The 17781-nt window shown below is 41.9% G+C and overlaps 1 protein-coding gene across 1 annotated transcript; it reads left to right on the top strand.

Annotated features, from left to right (window-relative positions):
* Positions 1–4621: 4621 nt before the first annotated feature.
* LOC126108255 (speckle-type POZ protein-like) lies at positions 4622–5314 on the top strand. The gene has a single exon (XM_049913484.1). The coding sequence runs from the start codon at positions 4622–4624 to the stop codon at positions 5312–5314; it is 693 nt and encodes a 230-aa protein (XP_049769441.1).
* Positions 5315–17781: the final 12467 nt, after the last annotated feature.

The raw sequence follows: 17781 nt of genomic DNA, 5'->3' as shown, positions 1-17781 counted from the left end.
TAAATCGCAGTTTGCCTTACAGGTTTTTCGTTGATTTTCTGGCCAATTGTTTCGGCAAAATTAGTATGTTCATCTTTTATAGAACCCATTATAGCTGCAAACATTTATTGCATACATCTTGGTTCTATTTTCTGCATTACTCTTTCCTGTTTATGTTGTTCCACCGATACTATACGAAATTTTGTATCCAAATTTGACACATTTGATTTAGTTACACTCCCAGCATTGCCATCACAGAACTGGTTGTTACCGATTTCATGCTTCATGCCACTTCCAGGCTCTACATTATCTCCACTAGTTACATTAACTGACGTACTTGAAGCAGCTTCTACTCCACAGCCCGTAAATAACAAACATCGTCAAAAATCTCCTCTTTTTACTTTAACATCTACTAGGCCTACTCCTCTCTGTTCAGCCCTGCTGGTTTGTGAAGCACTTGTATTCATTGAGGGTCCGTCCTCTTTTTATCGTATTTTAAAACGTTTATCACCTTCCATGTTACTCTTTCAAAACACACACACACACACACACACAAATGTAACAAACTTACCTTTCATTGAATGCTGCAGCCTCGGCATGCTGAAACAGTGTGTCAGACCACCTCAGCCTGCCGTACCAGTGTAAGGGTCCCCGCTCATCGTGTAAGTTGGCATCACTGCTCTTATGTACTGCTGCTCGTTGATACCGCTATGACGCCGCCTGCTGCTTTGCTGCAATCTGTATTACATCTTCTTTCTTGTCAGTCTGTCCGGCGTCGCGAAATGGGTTGGGTTCAAAATTCCGCGTGTACCGATTTACTAAATTTTTCATTATCATTCACCATACGGTCTCTCACTAAATTTCCCTCAACCACGGATTCAATGTACCACGGCGTTTTTACTGTTTCCCCGGCATGTGCTCCATGTGCGTCAGCACGGTTCCTGTTGCCTGCACCTACCTGTGAACTCGTTGCAGCAGATCACTGGTAGGACAGCCGAGCAGAAACCTGCCGTACTGCGACTCGCACCAGGCTGCATGCAGTGTAACTATTCTAAGAATTGGGAAAAGGTCTTAATTTTGAGTGAAAGGTAGAAGTACTGACAAAATTTTGGTATATTCTGAAATTTGGAATTAAAAGTTCGCTGCCAAGCCGGTGCTAATCGCAACACAGTCATGCGCAAACCCTTTCATTTAGCATCTGTGGTAACGTATTTCCCGAAATCTGAACAACTGCTAAGCAAGGATTGTTCTCAAACGCAAATGCTCGCCACACTATTAAGTTTATGAGTGTCTAATTAATGCAATCAAGTTTTTGGTCATCGATCTTCTCAATGTGCCACGTGATAATTACTTACAAATTCCGTACTTCCTAAAACGTCTGCATTCAGTGTCTTAAAAATTTCTCACACTAGTTCGTACAGCGTTTTTCAGTATAACAATGATCTACATATTTACACATTCACGCATCATTCACACTGCTGAAACGTATACAAAACTGTACAAACATAAATAAACAAAAAATCATTCAAGAAGTAAACAGAATAATTCACGAAAACATTCTCTTGACCTGTTTGTCGAATGTGTCTGTCCCCTACTTAACTCTGGTGGATGAAAATTAGAACCACATACTCTGCTGAGCCCGATTCAGACCGTCTGCAACTGTACATGAGTCAGTCATTCTCCCGATAAAGTCTCGAGACAGGAGCTCACTCGTAGACCCCCTGTGTGAAACAACTCCTGCAAGGGTGCGTGTCCATAACCGCTAGTTAAATGACGAATAATACAGATTCAGGCCATGAAACAATCTACATCTACATCCATACTCCGCAAGCCACCCGACGGTGTGTGGCGGAGGGTACCTTGAGTACCACTGTCGGTTCTCCCTTCTATTCCAATCTTTTATTGTTCGTGGAAAGAAAGATTGTCGGCATGCCCCTGTGTGGTCTCTAATCTCTCTGATTTTATCCTCACGGTCTCTTCGCGAGATATACGTAGGAGGGAGCAATATACTGCTTGACTCTTCGGTGAAGGTATGTTCTCGAAGCTTTAACAAAAGTCCGTACCGAGCTACTGAGCGTCTCTCCTGCAGAGTCTTACACTGGAGTTTATCTATCATCTCCGTAACGCTTTCGCGATTACTAAATGATCCTGTAACGAAGCGCGCTGCTCTCCGTTGGATCTTCTCTATATCTTCTATCAACCCTATCTGGTACGGATCCCACACTGCTGAGCAGTATTCAAGCAGTAGGCGAACAAGTGTACTGTAACCTACTTCCTTTCTTTTTGGACTGCATTTGCTTACGATTCTTCCAATGAATCTGTCTGGCATCTGCTTTACCGACGATCAACTTCATATGATCATTCCATTTTAAATCACTTCTAATGCGTACTCCCAGATAATTTATGGAATTAACTGCTTCCAGTTGCTGACCTGCTGTATTGTAGCTAAATGATAAAGGATCTTTCTTTCCATGTATTCGCAGCACATTACACTTGTCTACAATGAGATTCAATTGCCATTCCCTGCGCCATGGGGCAATTCGTTGCAGATACTCCTGCATTTCAGGAAAATTTTCCATTGTTACAACCTCTCGATATACTGCAGCATTGTCCATAAAAGGCGTCAGTGAAATTACAATGTTATCCACAAGGTCATTTATATACACTGCTGGCCACCGTAAATGCAACACCCTGAAGGAAGCATCCAAATCAAGTGAAATTTACACCATGGGTTTGCAGCAATGAGATATGCAACTGATTAGAATTTCAGCGCAGACGCACATCACGCGCGCCTGTGGCGCCACCTCATAGCGCCATTTAAGGCTTGGCGATTTCGACGAGTGTGCGTTCGGCACGCGTGTTTACCTTGTGGTTGTTTCACAAGACAATCAGTTATGCCTCGTAGACAACAGCGAACATCTTTTGATCAAGTATCCGAGTTCGACAGAGGAAGGATAGTGGCTTACCGAGATTGTGGATTATCATACGGAGAAATCGCTAGTCGTGTTGGACGAAACCAAACAACTGTAATGCGGATATGTGACCGTTGGATGCAGGAGGGTACGACGGACCGACGTGGTCGATCGCATTCACGTCGGTGCACCACTGCACGTGCTGATAGGCAAATTGTGCGCATGGCAGTGACGGATCGCTCAGAGACATCCCGAACCATAGCACAGCACATTGCGTCTGTAACGCATCATCCAGTGTCTGCGCGTACCATTCGACGCCGTTTACAGCAGAGTGGTCTGTCCGCAAGACGTCCATTGCTTCGTCTACCATTGACGCAGAACCACAGACGTCTCCGTCGCCAATGGTGTGATGACAGACGGATGTGGACGGCAGAATGGAATGCCGTTGTCTTTACTGACGAGGCACGCTTCTCTCTGCAGCACCACGATGGTCGGATTCGAGTGTGGAGACACCGTGGAGAGAGGATTCTGGACAGCTGCATTATGCACCGCCACACTGGTCTTGCACCGGGTATTATGGTATGGGGCGGTATTGGATATTACTCTCGCACGCCTCTAGTACGCATTGGCAGTACGTTAAATAGCCGGCGCTACATATCCGAGGTGATGGAGCCAGTTGTCCTTCCTTACCTTCAGGGCTCGGCCACAGCCATATTTCAACAGGATAATGCGCGACCACACGTGGCACGTATTGTCCAAAGGTTCTTCGTCAATAACCAGATTGAATTGCTTCCCTGGCCGGCTCGCTCTCCGGATCTTTCGCCGATAGAAAACACGTGGTCCGTGGTTGCTCAACGAGTGACCCAGATTACATCCCCAGCTGCCACACCAGATGATCTTTGGCAACGTGTGGAAGCTGCTTGGGCTGCTGTACCCCAGGAACACATCCAACGTCTCTTTGACTCAATGCCGAGACGTGTGGCAGCGGTGATCTCCAACAATGGCGGCTACTCTGGCTACTGATTCTGGCAGGAACCACATGTCACAGACGTCTGTAAACGTAATCATTTGATACTTGGTCAACATGTTATCTACAAAATAAATCTTGTGCTACCCCTTGTCTTTCTTGGTGTAGCATTTACGGTGGCCAGCAGTGTGTATTGTGAACAGCAACGGTCCTACGACACTCCCCTGCGGCACACCTGAAATAACTCTCACTTTGGAAGGATCTCCACTGAGAATGACATGCGGCGTTCTGTTATCTAGGAACTCTTCAATCCGATCACACAATTTGTCTGATAGTCTATATTCTCTTACTTTATTCATTAAACGACTGTTGGGAACTGCATCAAACGCCTGGCAGAAGTCAAGAAACACAGCATTTACTGGGGAACCTGTGTATATGGCCCTCTGAGTCTCGTGGACAGTGTTGTTTTCTTGAATAACATGAGATGTAAAGAGAATATCTCATTGAATAAAGTACTACTATAGATCTTTACAACCTTTTTAATATTTTGGTAGATGTCCATTTTGAACCATTTCCAGACCAAGTAACATTTCGCTGTAGAAAAAATTTGGAGATAATGTCTTTGCCACATCTGGAGCTTGTTCTCCAAATGAAATGTGCTGAAAGGACAGGAACTCTTGAAAATGTTATTACTAAAGATTTGCAGTTATTCACCAATGGCATCAGTCTGACAGAAAGGGTGTGGTAGTGTTGAAACTGACTGATGACAGACAACATTTATAAACTGTCGCTGGAGACAGGTGTGGCTGTCACTCGTAGAAGTGTCAGCAGTCACCTGTATGCTGAAAGGGCTGCTCCGCGTTGCCGTGTTTCAGAATCGTCCGCAATGGAAGCAGTTAAGGACGTGACGGAGACAGTGACTGTGGACCTGGGTGCACTCCTGGACGCCGGGGACGACGCCACGGTGATACTCCACGCAGGTGCCACGCGGCTGGTGGCGCACAGGGCCGTCCTGGCGGACAGGAGCCCCGTGTTGGCGGCCATGTTCGCGCACGACACCCTCGAGACGAGCACCGGCGTGGTGAGGATTGCCGATGTGGGGGGCCCGGTGCTGAGGCAGCTGGTCTCCTACCTGTACACCCTGCGGGCCCCCCAGCTGCCCGGCACGGCCCCCCAGCTGCTGGCCGCAGCGGATAAGTACGGGCTGTCGGGGCTGAAGGCGAAGTGTGAGAGGCAGGTGGCCGCTCAGCTGACTGTTGAGACCGCGGCAGCCGCAGCCGTCCTCGCAGTCCGCCACTCCTGCAGTGACCTCAAGCGCGCTGCACTGGCGTTCATTAAGACCTGTCCATTAGAGGTGTTGGCCACTCAGGGGTGGGCAGATGCGATGCGGAAGCAGCCGGAAGACTTGATCGAAGTGAGCCGGTTGCTGTACGATCCACCACCAAAAAGCAGGTGAGCGTGAAGAAAACCTCTCATTCCTGTCTCTCAGTTCTGGATGTGTTTGTGTTTCCAAGTCAATAATTTTTGCCACTTGAGTTTCTTTACATTTGTCTCTGCTGTAAAAATCAGCATCATAGACAGTCAATTCATGATAGCTCACAGTGCTATCATTGCTCTCTTGTAGCAGTTTCAGTGAATCCCTAAACTGAACCCAGTTCATTATTAGGTATGTTAGCTAACAAAAATAATCAGAGCATGTGTAGGCATTATTCAATTAAACTACATGTATACATAAAGTGGTTGTTTAGGTTTTAGCATCAACTGTCATGACAGACGGTACACTCACTGTGTGAATAGAGCATGTCCCAGACTGCTGTGGACACAAAGCTGTATTGCCCAACACAGGCTCACGCAGTGATGGGAGTAGTTTCAACCGGCAGCCTGTACTGGTTGCTGAAAGCCTGTTCACATAAAGTAGTGTTAAAGTTGTTCAGTGCCTCTGTGGCTGATTACACTGAGATACCTTTGAATAGTGTCACGCAGCATTAAGATGACAACAAAGTAAGTCACTTACAATCGACACCTCGAGCAAGGTAGTGTACTGCAGAATGATTTTAGAGGATGGTGGCAACATTTTTACAAATTTAGATTGCTGATGTTGACCTGTGGAATTTTCGTCATGTAGAAAAGCAGATTATCAGTATTCACTATTCACACCTCAGTACTACAGCTTTGTCTCTGTTGCATAGTTTGTCTGTCACCTATTTCTGTGTGCAAGCCATGGCAGCAAGTATCCCAACATAATTCTTAGTTCTCTCCAAATCCAAACAGTACATAAGGGATTTTAATTGCTCTAAGGGAATGTTGTTGTTGTTGTTGTTGTTGTTGTGGTGGTGGTCTTCAGTCCTGAGACTGGTTTGATGCAGCTCTCCATGCTACTCTACGCTGTGCAAACTTCTTCATCTCCCAGTACCTACTGCAACCTACGTCCTTCTCAATCTGTTTAGTGTATTCATCTCTTGGTCTCCCTCTACGATTTTTACCCTCCTCGCTGCCCTCCAATGCTTTATTTGTGATCCCTTGATGCCTCAGAACATGTCCTACCAACCGGTTCCTTCTTCTTGTCAAGTTGTGCCACAAACTACTCCTCCCCAATTCTATTCAATACCTCCTCATTAGTTATGTGATCTACCCATCTAATCTTCAGCATTCTTCTGTAGCACCACATTTCGAAAGCTTCTATTATCCTTCCTGTCTAAACTATTTATTGTCCATGCTTCACTTCCATACAAATACTTTCAGAAACGACTTCCTGATACTTAAATCTATACTCAATGTTAACAAATTTCTCATGTTCAGAAACACTTTCCTTGCCATTGCCAGTCTACATTTTATATCCTCTCTACTTCGACCATCATTAGTTATTTTTCTCCCCAAACAGCAAAACTCATTTACTACTTTAAGCGTCTTGTTTCCTAATCTGATTCCCTCAACAACACATGATTTAATTCTACTATGTTCCATTATCCTCGTTTTGCTTTTGTTGATGTTCATCTTATATTCTCGTTTCAAGACACTGTCCATTCCGTTCAATTGCTCTTCCAAGTCCTTTGCTGTCTCTGACAGAATTACAATGTCATCGGCGAACCTCAAAGTTTTTATTTCTTCTCCATGGACTTTAATACCTACTGCGAATTTTTCTTTTGTTTCCTTTACTGTTACGTAAAAGAATAATCGTCTGCTGTCATGGCTTGTATGGAAGGTGTTCAGAAAACTGGGAGAAGTAAGCATCGGTGCTCCAGTGTGTGGCTGCTCACACCTCTCGCACCCTGGGACCACCTCACCAGACAACCCAGTCCTCGAGGCAGTTCCGGCTGGTTCCCTAAAATTGAGTCTTCTCACCTCATTTTGTTGACATCTCTATTCAGCCGTTAGATAAAGCTCACACAGTACTTCTATACACTTCCTTCTATGACACACAGAATACCATGCTTTACTGCATCTTCGATGAACAGGTATCCGACCCGTCTGCATGTCTCGATTGCTCCATGGCTTTTCGATAGCCACCCAGTGAACACTACAGACTTCCATTCTACTGTGGCACACCTTATGACATTATCTATCCCATCCATTGTTGTTGCTATTGTGCCTCTGATTGCTGTGAGCATCGAAGTCTCTCTGCGACCAGAGTTGCCTTTATTCTGCACCATTTTACAATTGCATATGTCCATAAAAGTCTACTAGCTACTAACACAGATAAATGATCATTTATTTTTCAATACTTACGTAGTATTTTATGTGCTATTTGGCATATCAGAAATCTTGTGTTTGAGATGACACTATGTGCGTTCCCTGAACCAATTGTAATGAACTTATAACCAATATTGTAAATCATTCAGTGTCTTTCTCTTTTATTCAATAAAGATTATCATAAAAATTCATGTTTCAAACAACAAACATACTACAATTGTTATTTATGTTCTTGAAAAAAAATTTGAAACGAAACACATAAATATATTTCTCCACATTACTCCAAACTCGTTCTGCACACTGTGGGAAATAACCAACGTTCTAAGTTTGAAAAGGTTTTTGTTAACGGTAATCTTTTTACTAACAGTATTCTTTGTGTACATTTTACAAATTCTCTTGATGTATATTAGATTCTTGTTGTAATTAGTGATCTTCACCTAGTTCACGGGCTCATACTTCCCACACTATTGGGTGTCAGCTGCAGAGACACATTCATTATTTGGTTCTGGAACTGCCTTGGTCTGTCACTGATTCCACTTGCCCCCCACCAACATTCCCCCTCAAATTATACTTAGTGTCACACTCAAAACTTTATACACCACAGGTGCCTAGGGTTTAAATAACAATTAAAATAAGATGTATAAAATCACATGTAAGCAGAATTATTTTTTACTTCATACAGTGAAGTGATACAGTTTTTTCCCATTTCTTGGGGAGGATATCTCACAACCTCCTCCCCCGTGTATCCATGCCAGGCCTTCTAGACATTAGATTCTCACGGAATTTACAGTTCATGCCTACTGTATGTGGGTCCGCAGCTCGTGGTCGTGCGGTAGCGTTCTTGCTTCCCGCGCCGGGGTTCCCGGGATCGATTCCCGGTGGGGTCAGGGATTTTCTCTGCCTCGTGATGACTGGGTGTTGTGTGCTGTCCTTAGGTTAGTTAGGTTTAAGTAGTTCTAAGTTCTAGGGGACTGATGACCATAGATGTTAAGTCCCATAGTACTCAGAGCCATTTGAACCATTTACTGTATGTGGAGGACAAACTTAATTTTATATCGGTAGCAAGTTCACAGCACAACTTACGGACTACAGTATCATCAATCACAAAAATTGCTCATCGCCTCCACCTCCCCCCCCCCCTCTACACACAAACTTGGATGTGCAAACGCAACACACACACACACACACACACACACACACACACACACACAGACATTAGTGTTTGTTTTCCCATAATTGGATTGGGGAATGACACAGCTTACATTAACTACCTTGTGATTTCATATGTGCTTACAAAGTGAGGATGCTCACTTGAAAAATGTTTAAATTTCTGTCAACCGTATTTAATGAATGAAATTTAGATTAATGTGGTAATACTGTTACGACAAGTAACTGTTGCACGGCCACAGCCTCTTTCCGGTGTCAAATCAAGAGTTTCACCTTGCCGCACTGTCTGCTGTACTAAATTCCTTCCCCAGCTCAGCTTGAAACACAGTCAACAAGTTTGTTTTCTGTACCTCTCAAAGGCCAGTTTTTAAAACAGGCTTTGAACGATGTCTGATGATCAAAAGTATAACATTACTTACATTTAAAAAACTTTTCACAGCCAGACGAGTGTCGTGCCTGATTTATATGCATGTGTTACTATGCTCAGAAGTAGCCAAATGACCTGAACTGCATTGCACCTGGTTTGTAAGCAGCCACATAACTGTCTTGCAGTTAGGCTGTTCTCTTTCTCATACAGTCGTTTCACTACACAAAATCATTACTGCAAGAGACCACTAGAGAAAACCGCCCTTTCCTGCTATTGTCCATATGAAAACCAATACCACAATAACGTAATTATCAGAAAACCCATTACCAGAGATGGCGGTCCTCAGTGCTTGTAAACTAAAGTTAATTACAATAAATGACATTTCAAAAAGCAAGATTCCGCTTCAAACTACATGGTTCTGTATGGGACTGGAACTTAGGACTCCAATCTGGTCACTACTGTCTTTGCTAACAAAGCATGAGAGATCGTAACTATCATTTTAACCAGATGTAACAGCATTGCGCTTGTTCAAACTAGATATGATGAGGCATAAGGTTTTGTTTTCGACAGGGATTGTGAATGACGCACAATAAAATCTTACAATTTTATGTATCGAAATTTTTCACCACTAGAGGGATGATGAAACTGAAATGATTATACAACAAAGTATTCCCCCGCTGCGTTCCGAACGCAGCACATATCATGTTGTTTTCTAGCCACATATAGATGCACAATGTCAGTTTATTTCAGCACTAGTGAGATATGCTTGTGTCTGAACTAGAAATTATGTGAGGAAGGGTTCTGTGCTGACTGGGACTCTTAACCCTGTACATGCTACCACCACTGACTACACACGAAGAGGTGCTCACTGTCAAATACTTTTCCACCAGTCACTAGGAGTGGAATTTATAAATCTGAAATGATAGGCCAAAACGTTCTGTGCCTGATTCACAGTCGTAACCGGCACCAATTGTTATTGTTGACATTGCATGCACAAATGCTAAAAATCATAATTGCTTTTCACCTATTACTTGCAGTGCAAATGCTACAACTTGAAATCGCACAGTGAAAATTTTTGTACCCAACTAGTATTTAAAACCTGACACCTTTCCCTTTCATTGAAACCTGGATGACTGTGGAATGTTGCAGACACAACAAAATGATGGAACTGTATCGTCCGAAAAGTGTTCAAAATGGCAGAAAGAGATACCTGAGTTAGATTCTCAGTTCAGCACCAACATTTTCAACATTGCAAGTTCCAATAAGTGTGCCGTGACTTTACATGATCATTGGTTCAGTAATGAAATAAAATTTCTGGTATAGGAAAGGTTGATGATGAACTTCTAATTGTCGGACTATGTTGTTTAACTGAACTCCACAGAAGCTAAGAGGGTCTTTTCATAGTTGTTTAGTGTTCGGCTGATCAGTGACTCGAACACAGAGCTTAATCATATGAAGCTAGAGCCATTATAACAGACCACCAAACTTTCAGTCCAGTGCCATTGTTTTGTTGTTAACGGAGGATGCTCCTCACTTGATGAGCGTTCCCTTTTCCTGGAGGTTAATTACAGCCTTTACAAAACATTCTTTTCCTTGTTTACCAATAATCAACTTTCACTAGTGGCCTTACCTACCTAATGTGTACTTTCGACTTGATTTTGTAATCGATGAAATAAAATCACATAATTGTCAGCTGCCTTACTGGAATTATTGTAGCCTATGGAAATTTTTGCAGGAAATGTTTCTCCCACCTGAGCAGCTGTGATCTTCTAAGAGTTTAGGTTGCACCAACACTAGATCATAGAACAAAACTCGGTGACAAGTATCAATCAAACTTCCAGAACGTTCTCCTGGTACCTTTGTTGTATTAATAGCTGCAGTAGTGTGGTATTGTGTCAAGGAAAGTTAATTATTTTCTAGTTCTTTATTTTTGTGCTAGGGGCATATAATTTTACTAAGAGAAGAGATGCATTTGATTTATAAGGAAGTCAATCATAGGCAGTTGCTGTTCTGAGAATGGGTCCATTGTTATTCTCGAAGTGGATTCCTTTTGTTATAATTTCTGATGAAATTTATTTTTTACTTTGAGGTGGTACTAAGCAGCTTTGTTTATCCAATATAATATTTTTTTGAAGAGGTCATTCATTATTGTAGTTTCTTCTGTTACTATTAACACCACCGGTCATTGCAAAGACGAGACTTGTCTTCAGTAAACGTAGCTTACGTAGCACAGATAATCCCTCCAGATAAATTCCAGGTGGTAAAAGGAGGCCTAAAAAAGTATCGTGCAATTGCGTAAGAAAGTCCATAATTTTTTCTATGTAGCGTACTACATTGATGCATATTGCCTAGAAGGGCCACCCATAATTTTACTGAAACAAGTAGATTCATGCATAAGATCATAGGGATTTTGTTTTACATGTTCTCATACAGGTTGCAATAAGTTTAGTTATCAGCCATAATTTTTTATTGGAAGTTATAAATTATTCTTGGAGTGACTTACTGAATGTTGTACTCTTGACGGTCATGAAGATTGTTGTTTAAGCCTTTGAAAATGGTGCACAAAGTATTTTGTGCGTGTATGTGGTAAGTGCGCTGAACAAATCAAATCAGACAATAATTTTCTCATTTTGAGTTGGTTTGTCGTGATGTGGTGGTTAACCAGTGTGGCCCAATTGATTACTGGCAAACGTCATGAAATGTGACCAGTTAACCATCATGCAACACTTTAATTCAATAGCAAATGTTGAGGAAGAAAGAAAGAAGTAATTTAGTGTTAAACGTCCTATCGACTGCAAGAGCATAAGAGACGAAGCAGAATCTACAGCACTCAAATGTGGGAAAGGAAAGAGATAGTGGCATTTCAAGGGAAAGGTCAGAGCATTTGCATTGATGGGGCCTTAACTTGATTAAATGAAAATGTTTGATCCTTAGAAAAAAATGTACAATCAGAGGCTAATGAGTCCTGGTGTGACAAAGGTCTTTTGTGCTAAGAAATTGTTCCCAGGGATATGTCCATAGTAGTTAGCATCCGTTGTATTCGTGGTTGTCTGCAAATAATTTCATTGTGTCATTTGAAATAGTAATATGTGCTCATCAAACCAAAGGAGAAAAGTAATTTTGATTTTTATCGCCTCTACGTGTCTTTTCAACAATGATGGGTGGTGTTGATTTCAACTGTCACACAAAACTTTTGAAGCCATCATTTCAAGTTAAGACATGTCACTCGTAGCAAATGGCAAAAAGGAATTCGATAATAAACATTTTCTTGTGTGCAGTCAACAACGATGATGCGTGCAGGCTTAGATTCCCACTCCACACAGAACTTTCCGTTAAGTTATTTCCGTTTCAGACATGTGCACATCTGGCTACAGCTAAACTAAGCAGATGTTTAATGTGTATTTGTGGTTAGTAAACAATGATAGGTGCTGGATTCAAATCCCAGTAAAGGTACAAAATACTTTCTCAACATTTCAGATTCTCATCTTGCATATATTTGGATATGTAATGTATTACTGCCCTTGGTTAACAATCCTATTGTTGGCTGGGTTTGAATCATCTAACACAAAACTTTATGCTATGTCATTTCAACATTTGCACACAAAAGCTTACATGTGGCCAAAATGATATTTAAGATCTTTCATACTTACTTAAGAGACAATAGTTGCTTAATTGGAATCCTGGATGCTAGTGTGATACAAATGTCTTAGTCATGTAATTTCAAGTTGAACCTTAAGTTTCTGGAATGTCATTTATTGCAATAAACTTGAGTTTACAAGTGTTGAAGACTGTCACCTGATTATACCAGGTTTCGTAATATTTACATTATCGTGACATTACTCTGATTGTGGACTGAGTATTACAGATCAATTTCATCAAGTAGTGTCTCGTAGTAACCATTTTGTAGAGTGAAATGCCTGTACCGAAAAGAGATCGGAGGGACTGTTACGACTGTAACATTATGTGGGTGCATACAATTTAGGTGGAGTGGAATTCAGGCCGTTGGTATAGATTTGATTGTGATAATACCTGAACTGACCTCTCCACTAATTCTGTAATTGAGTTTTTGCAAATGTTGGCCTTTGTATGTACCTTCTGGCTGCACTTTGTTTTCAACTACCTGTTGTATCGTGTTCGGCGACTGCCGTGGGAAGCTCGGGTGGTGCAGCTGATAGTTACTAGCTTACTGGTCATTCACTTGTATAAACGGGAGCCCTGTCCCTATATGTGGCACATGTCGTCCATATAGTTGCCAGTGTGTGGATGGTCCCTCAGCAGTGCTGGCCATAGGGAGGAACCCCCACATCCCCACGAAGAAACGCCAGCCAGCTCACACCCTGCCTCTCTCTGTATGTGCAGCGCACCAGTCGTTACGGAGCTGAGTACCACAACCACAACCAGAACCACCACCACCTCCGCCGCTGCCGCCACCTCTGCCAGCGCACCTCGCCAGACACCTGCTGCTGCGCGGCCCACGACTCCTCCACCTGATGAGGCCACTGTCTCTCAAATGCGGTGAGTTCCCTCAACACACACACACACAGACACACACACACCATTATAAGGTAGATCAGACATAAATACTGTAAAGCATCAGAACATACCTTCTTGGGTGGTATCCGCAGGACTAGATCATAGTATCATGGAAGAGAGGTTAAATAAGAGTAGGTTGGTAGAGAAAATAGCTATTGTCAACTGTTCAGTGACTTATTCTCATCAAGATCAGCGAACCAATGCCAACAATAATTCATGCAATGTCATCCACAGAAAATTTAGTGGCAAGTGGAGTATGAGTGCACTGAATGTGTAACACTATGTCAAATGAGATAATTGTATGTTACTCTGGATGTATTGGAATGGTCTAGCAGAGGTCACACATACACACATTTATGAGACCATTTTTGGTTCTCGTCAGGAATGAGACAGGAAAAACAACCCAATAATTTGCTATAAAGTTTGTGTTAGTAACAAAAATAATCTCTGCAAGCACCAACCAGAAGCAAACATCAGCAGAGCCTTAGTGTGTCAGGGTGTGGTCCACCTTGGTTGCCCCACTACTGTAACAGCCAGTTCCAGTAACCACAGACATGCAAAACAGAAACTCTGCCTCCTGTTGACAATGTCTGTCTGTGTGAGCAACAGATTTGCAGTGCCATGAGCACCCAGAATCCAGTCATTTGTGGTATGCGTTCCTCTCTCTGTCTCTCCCTCCAGTTTTTAACCTCAACAACTACCTATAGTGCCACAGCAGTTATTCCCTGATGCCTTCAAATATAACTTACTATGCTGACCCTCGTACTTGTCACAGTTTTCCACATACCACACTATCCTCACCTGTTCTGCACAGACATTCCACAGTTCTTCTGTTAAGAGTTCCCCTAGTTTAAACGTCCTTCTATAGCACCGAATTTAGAATGCTCCGATTCCCCTCTTGTTTTTTTCCATAATCCACGATTAATTTTTATGCAGTACTGTGCTCCACACATACATTAAGGGACATCCAATACAAATTAAGACCTATCCTTGGTATTAGTAACTTTGTTTTACAAGGAATCTCCTGCTTTCCCATGCAACATTACTCCTTACAACAACCACGCTCTGTCCCTCAGTGTAAATTAGCTTCACGTGTAATAGTCAGTACAAGCAGTCTACTGCGTGGTCCTTAATTCCGATGTAAACATTGCCACCAATGTTATTTCTGCTACTTCACAATACTTTCCTCTTTCTTCCATTCATTAATCCTGATTTAGTGTTCATTCAACTATTTATTACATTCATCAACTCTGGTGATTCATTCGGACTTTCAGTGAACACAGAAATATCACCAGTGAATTTTATTAAACAAAATCGTTTTCACCTTCAGTTTTAATTAAATTCCTGGAAGTGTCTTCAATTCCACCAATGATTCTTCAGTGTTCATCTGAACATTTGTGGAGACTACCTGCATCTTTATCTTTAATCATCTTTGATTCAGAGTACCAATTCTTGTTGATTATTGCTCATATTCTATGCTGTACCATATTCTATGCTGTACCATATACGTACCTTTTAGAGAAAAACAATTTACTGTTTCATGCTGTTAAATGTCATGTAAAGATCTACAAATCCAATAAATATCTCTTGATTTTTCTCACACATTCCTGCCACTATAAGGTTGAAGGTCGTTGACCTCCCTGGATCCATTACTCTAAGTTTAGCATCCTCAAACAGATCATCAGCTTTATCTTCCATTCTTCTGGATGTTGTTATTTTTGTCAGTAAGTTGGATTCATGAGCTGTTTGGCTCATTGTGCGTAAGCTATCACACTTACCAGCACTTGGTCACTTCTGTAGTGTTTGGATGTCTTTTTCTGGCTGTCTGTTGTTATGAATTATCTCTCATAGATTATATAGACGAACGTGAAAATTCGTTTGATCGCCATTCATTATCACATTATCTAGAGCCTCATAGAAGTTAAAATTCACATTCCATTCCTGTGTACTTCAGTATCCTATTTATTTACACATTGAATTCACGTAACAACTCTCTTAAAATTTACTTCACTCATTGTCCTAACTAAATTGTGATATGACTGTACATCTGGTCCTGGGTACACCTTAAAATCCAATACCTGATTCTATAATGTGTGTCTGGTTGTGATGTACCCCAGCTGGAAATGTCTTTACCAACTAAAGCTCTGCCTCCCTCCTTAAGAGCTGAAAATGCCAAGATACCGAAGCAGCCATACAAATGTCACAGAACACAGGGCACAGCCTTGCAGCAAGTCAGCCATCCACATGTGGTGGAATGGTGCAGGAGGGCTCCTCCGAAGGGAGTGCTTGTAATGGTAACACAGAGCACCATGAACGGCAGTCAGTGATTACATTAAACCTCTCTGAGGAATTTTTGAGAAAGTTGTGACCGTGAATTACCGTATTTACTCGAATCTAAGCCGCACTCGAATCTAAGCGGCACCTGAAAAATGTGACTCGAAATAAAGGAAAAAAAAAAAAAAAATCCCGAATCTAAGCCGCACCGGAAATTTGAGACTCGAAATTCAAGGGGAGAGTAAAGTTTTAGGCCGCACCTCCAAATCGAAACAAAGTTGGTCCATTGTAATATGAGACTCAATTTAGGTCGAATGAATGACGATACAGCTACAGTAGTTTGGTTCGAGTCGTAAGCTTAGCAGTTAAGCTTTACCAGGTAGCCATTGCTATGCGTCAGGCACTCCGTCCGTATTTATACGGGTACCCTTCCTTTTGCACGTGCTTCGTCTGGTTTGAATCGATTGCTTCTTTTGCTTTGATCTGATAAGTGCTGTTTTCTTTGTTATAGGTGTTTGCGTCACTCTAAGCTGAAAATGCATTACTGTACTGTGTCACGCATTGTTTGTCGCATTCTGATAGTGCGTGTTTCTGGCTTGTCGCCGCTCGCGGCATGGCTTGCTTTTGTGCGCACTACCGCCGCTTACAATTCAAAAAAAAGAGAGAGTAATCATCTCATTAGCGAAACAATGGCAAGAGACTGATATTTGTTGTTACTTACACTGCTGCTTTCTTTGATAATGATCAACAAAAACCAAATAATAGACTGCGTATGATAGAACACGAAGAATAATACGAATATAATACGAATATAAACATGACACGATACGTATATTCTTCCGCGTTTGCTGTTGTCTCACTCTAGTTTCGTAGTTTATTAGGCAGGCAGGATTTAAATGAGATAGCAGCAAACACGAAATAATACATGACAAAATGTTGATATTCGTATTATTCTTATGGTGAAGAGAATACTGCATGTGATTCACATTTCATCAGGTTCCTATTAGCAACCATCTCTTCTCACAGGTAGGAAAAAATTCAGACAGTAGAGTTAGCCATATTGACAAACATCCCAAATAGTCTTGCATGTCGGATTTTCGTAGTACATTGAAATTCTGCTACATTCGAAGATGAACAATACAGAATTTGTATTTACTTCGTTGGATAATGTATGAAAATGTAGTGGTCGAAACTCGGGGCGGAGAAAAAAAGCTCGTCTTCTACCTTTTTTTTTTAATTTATTTACTGACGCGGAGGTTTTGGCGCCAGTATTTATCTTTGTGCCTACAAAACATGCCTGTGTAGCGCTACATATGTGGAGGATGCTAAGTTCACCCAACCTGGATATGATGTGAGGTCATTATGACGTATATACGCTTTAGTCGATTAAGACATCTATCGACTTTTACGAACGTTCGAGAATCTAAACTGTCGTCAGCTAGTGGTTTGTTTTGACACGTTCGATTCTGATAACAGCTCAGTGTGGCAGCGTATATGTATTTCGCCAAAATAAAAGAGCTGGACATTAATAGAAATAATATTCGACGGCAGAAGTTAGTTGTGGCGGCACCTACCAACATTTTTCAGAACTTCCACTTGCTTTGCACTCGATTCTAAGCCGCAGGCGGCTTTTTGGATTACAAAAACCGGAAAAAAGGTGCGGCTTAGATTCGAGTAAATACGGTAACCTAATGGGAACAGTATAATCAATCTGTTTGACTGGGATTCATTTCCAAAACACTCCAGCAGAGTATAACCAACACTAAACAGGTGGGTGAGGAACAGATGTTCTCCAGTACAAAAGCAAGTCGTAATATTACATATTAATATCAGTTGCCAGCCTAATTAGGCATTCTTGTCAAACAATGTAACAAAGTTCAAGGCAGTGCTAG

Source organism: Schistocerca cancellata, chromosome 11 (assembly GCF_023864275.1).
Source record: "Schistocerca cancellata isolate TAMUIC-IGC-003103 chromosome 11, iqSchCanc2.1, whole genome shotgun sequence".
Classification (NCBI taxonomy): domain Eukaryota; kingdom Metazoa; phylum Arthropoda; class Insecta; order Orthoptera; family Acrididae; genus Schistocerca; species Schistocerca cancellata.
Note: the sequence above shows the minus strand (reverse complement) of the source record. Positions and strands in the feature narration are given on the sequence as shown.

Excerpts from the sequence above, each read along its gene's own strand:
- LOC126108255 (XM_049913484.1), top strand. The coding sequence starts at position 4,622 with ATGACAGACAACATTTATAAACTGTCGCTGGAGACAGGTGTGGCTGTC.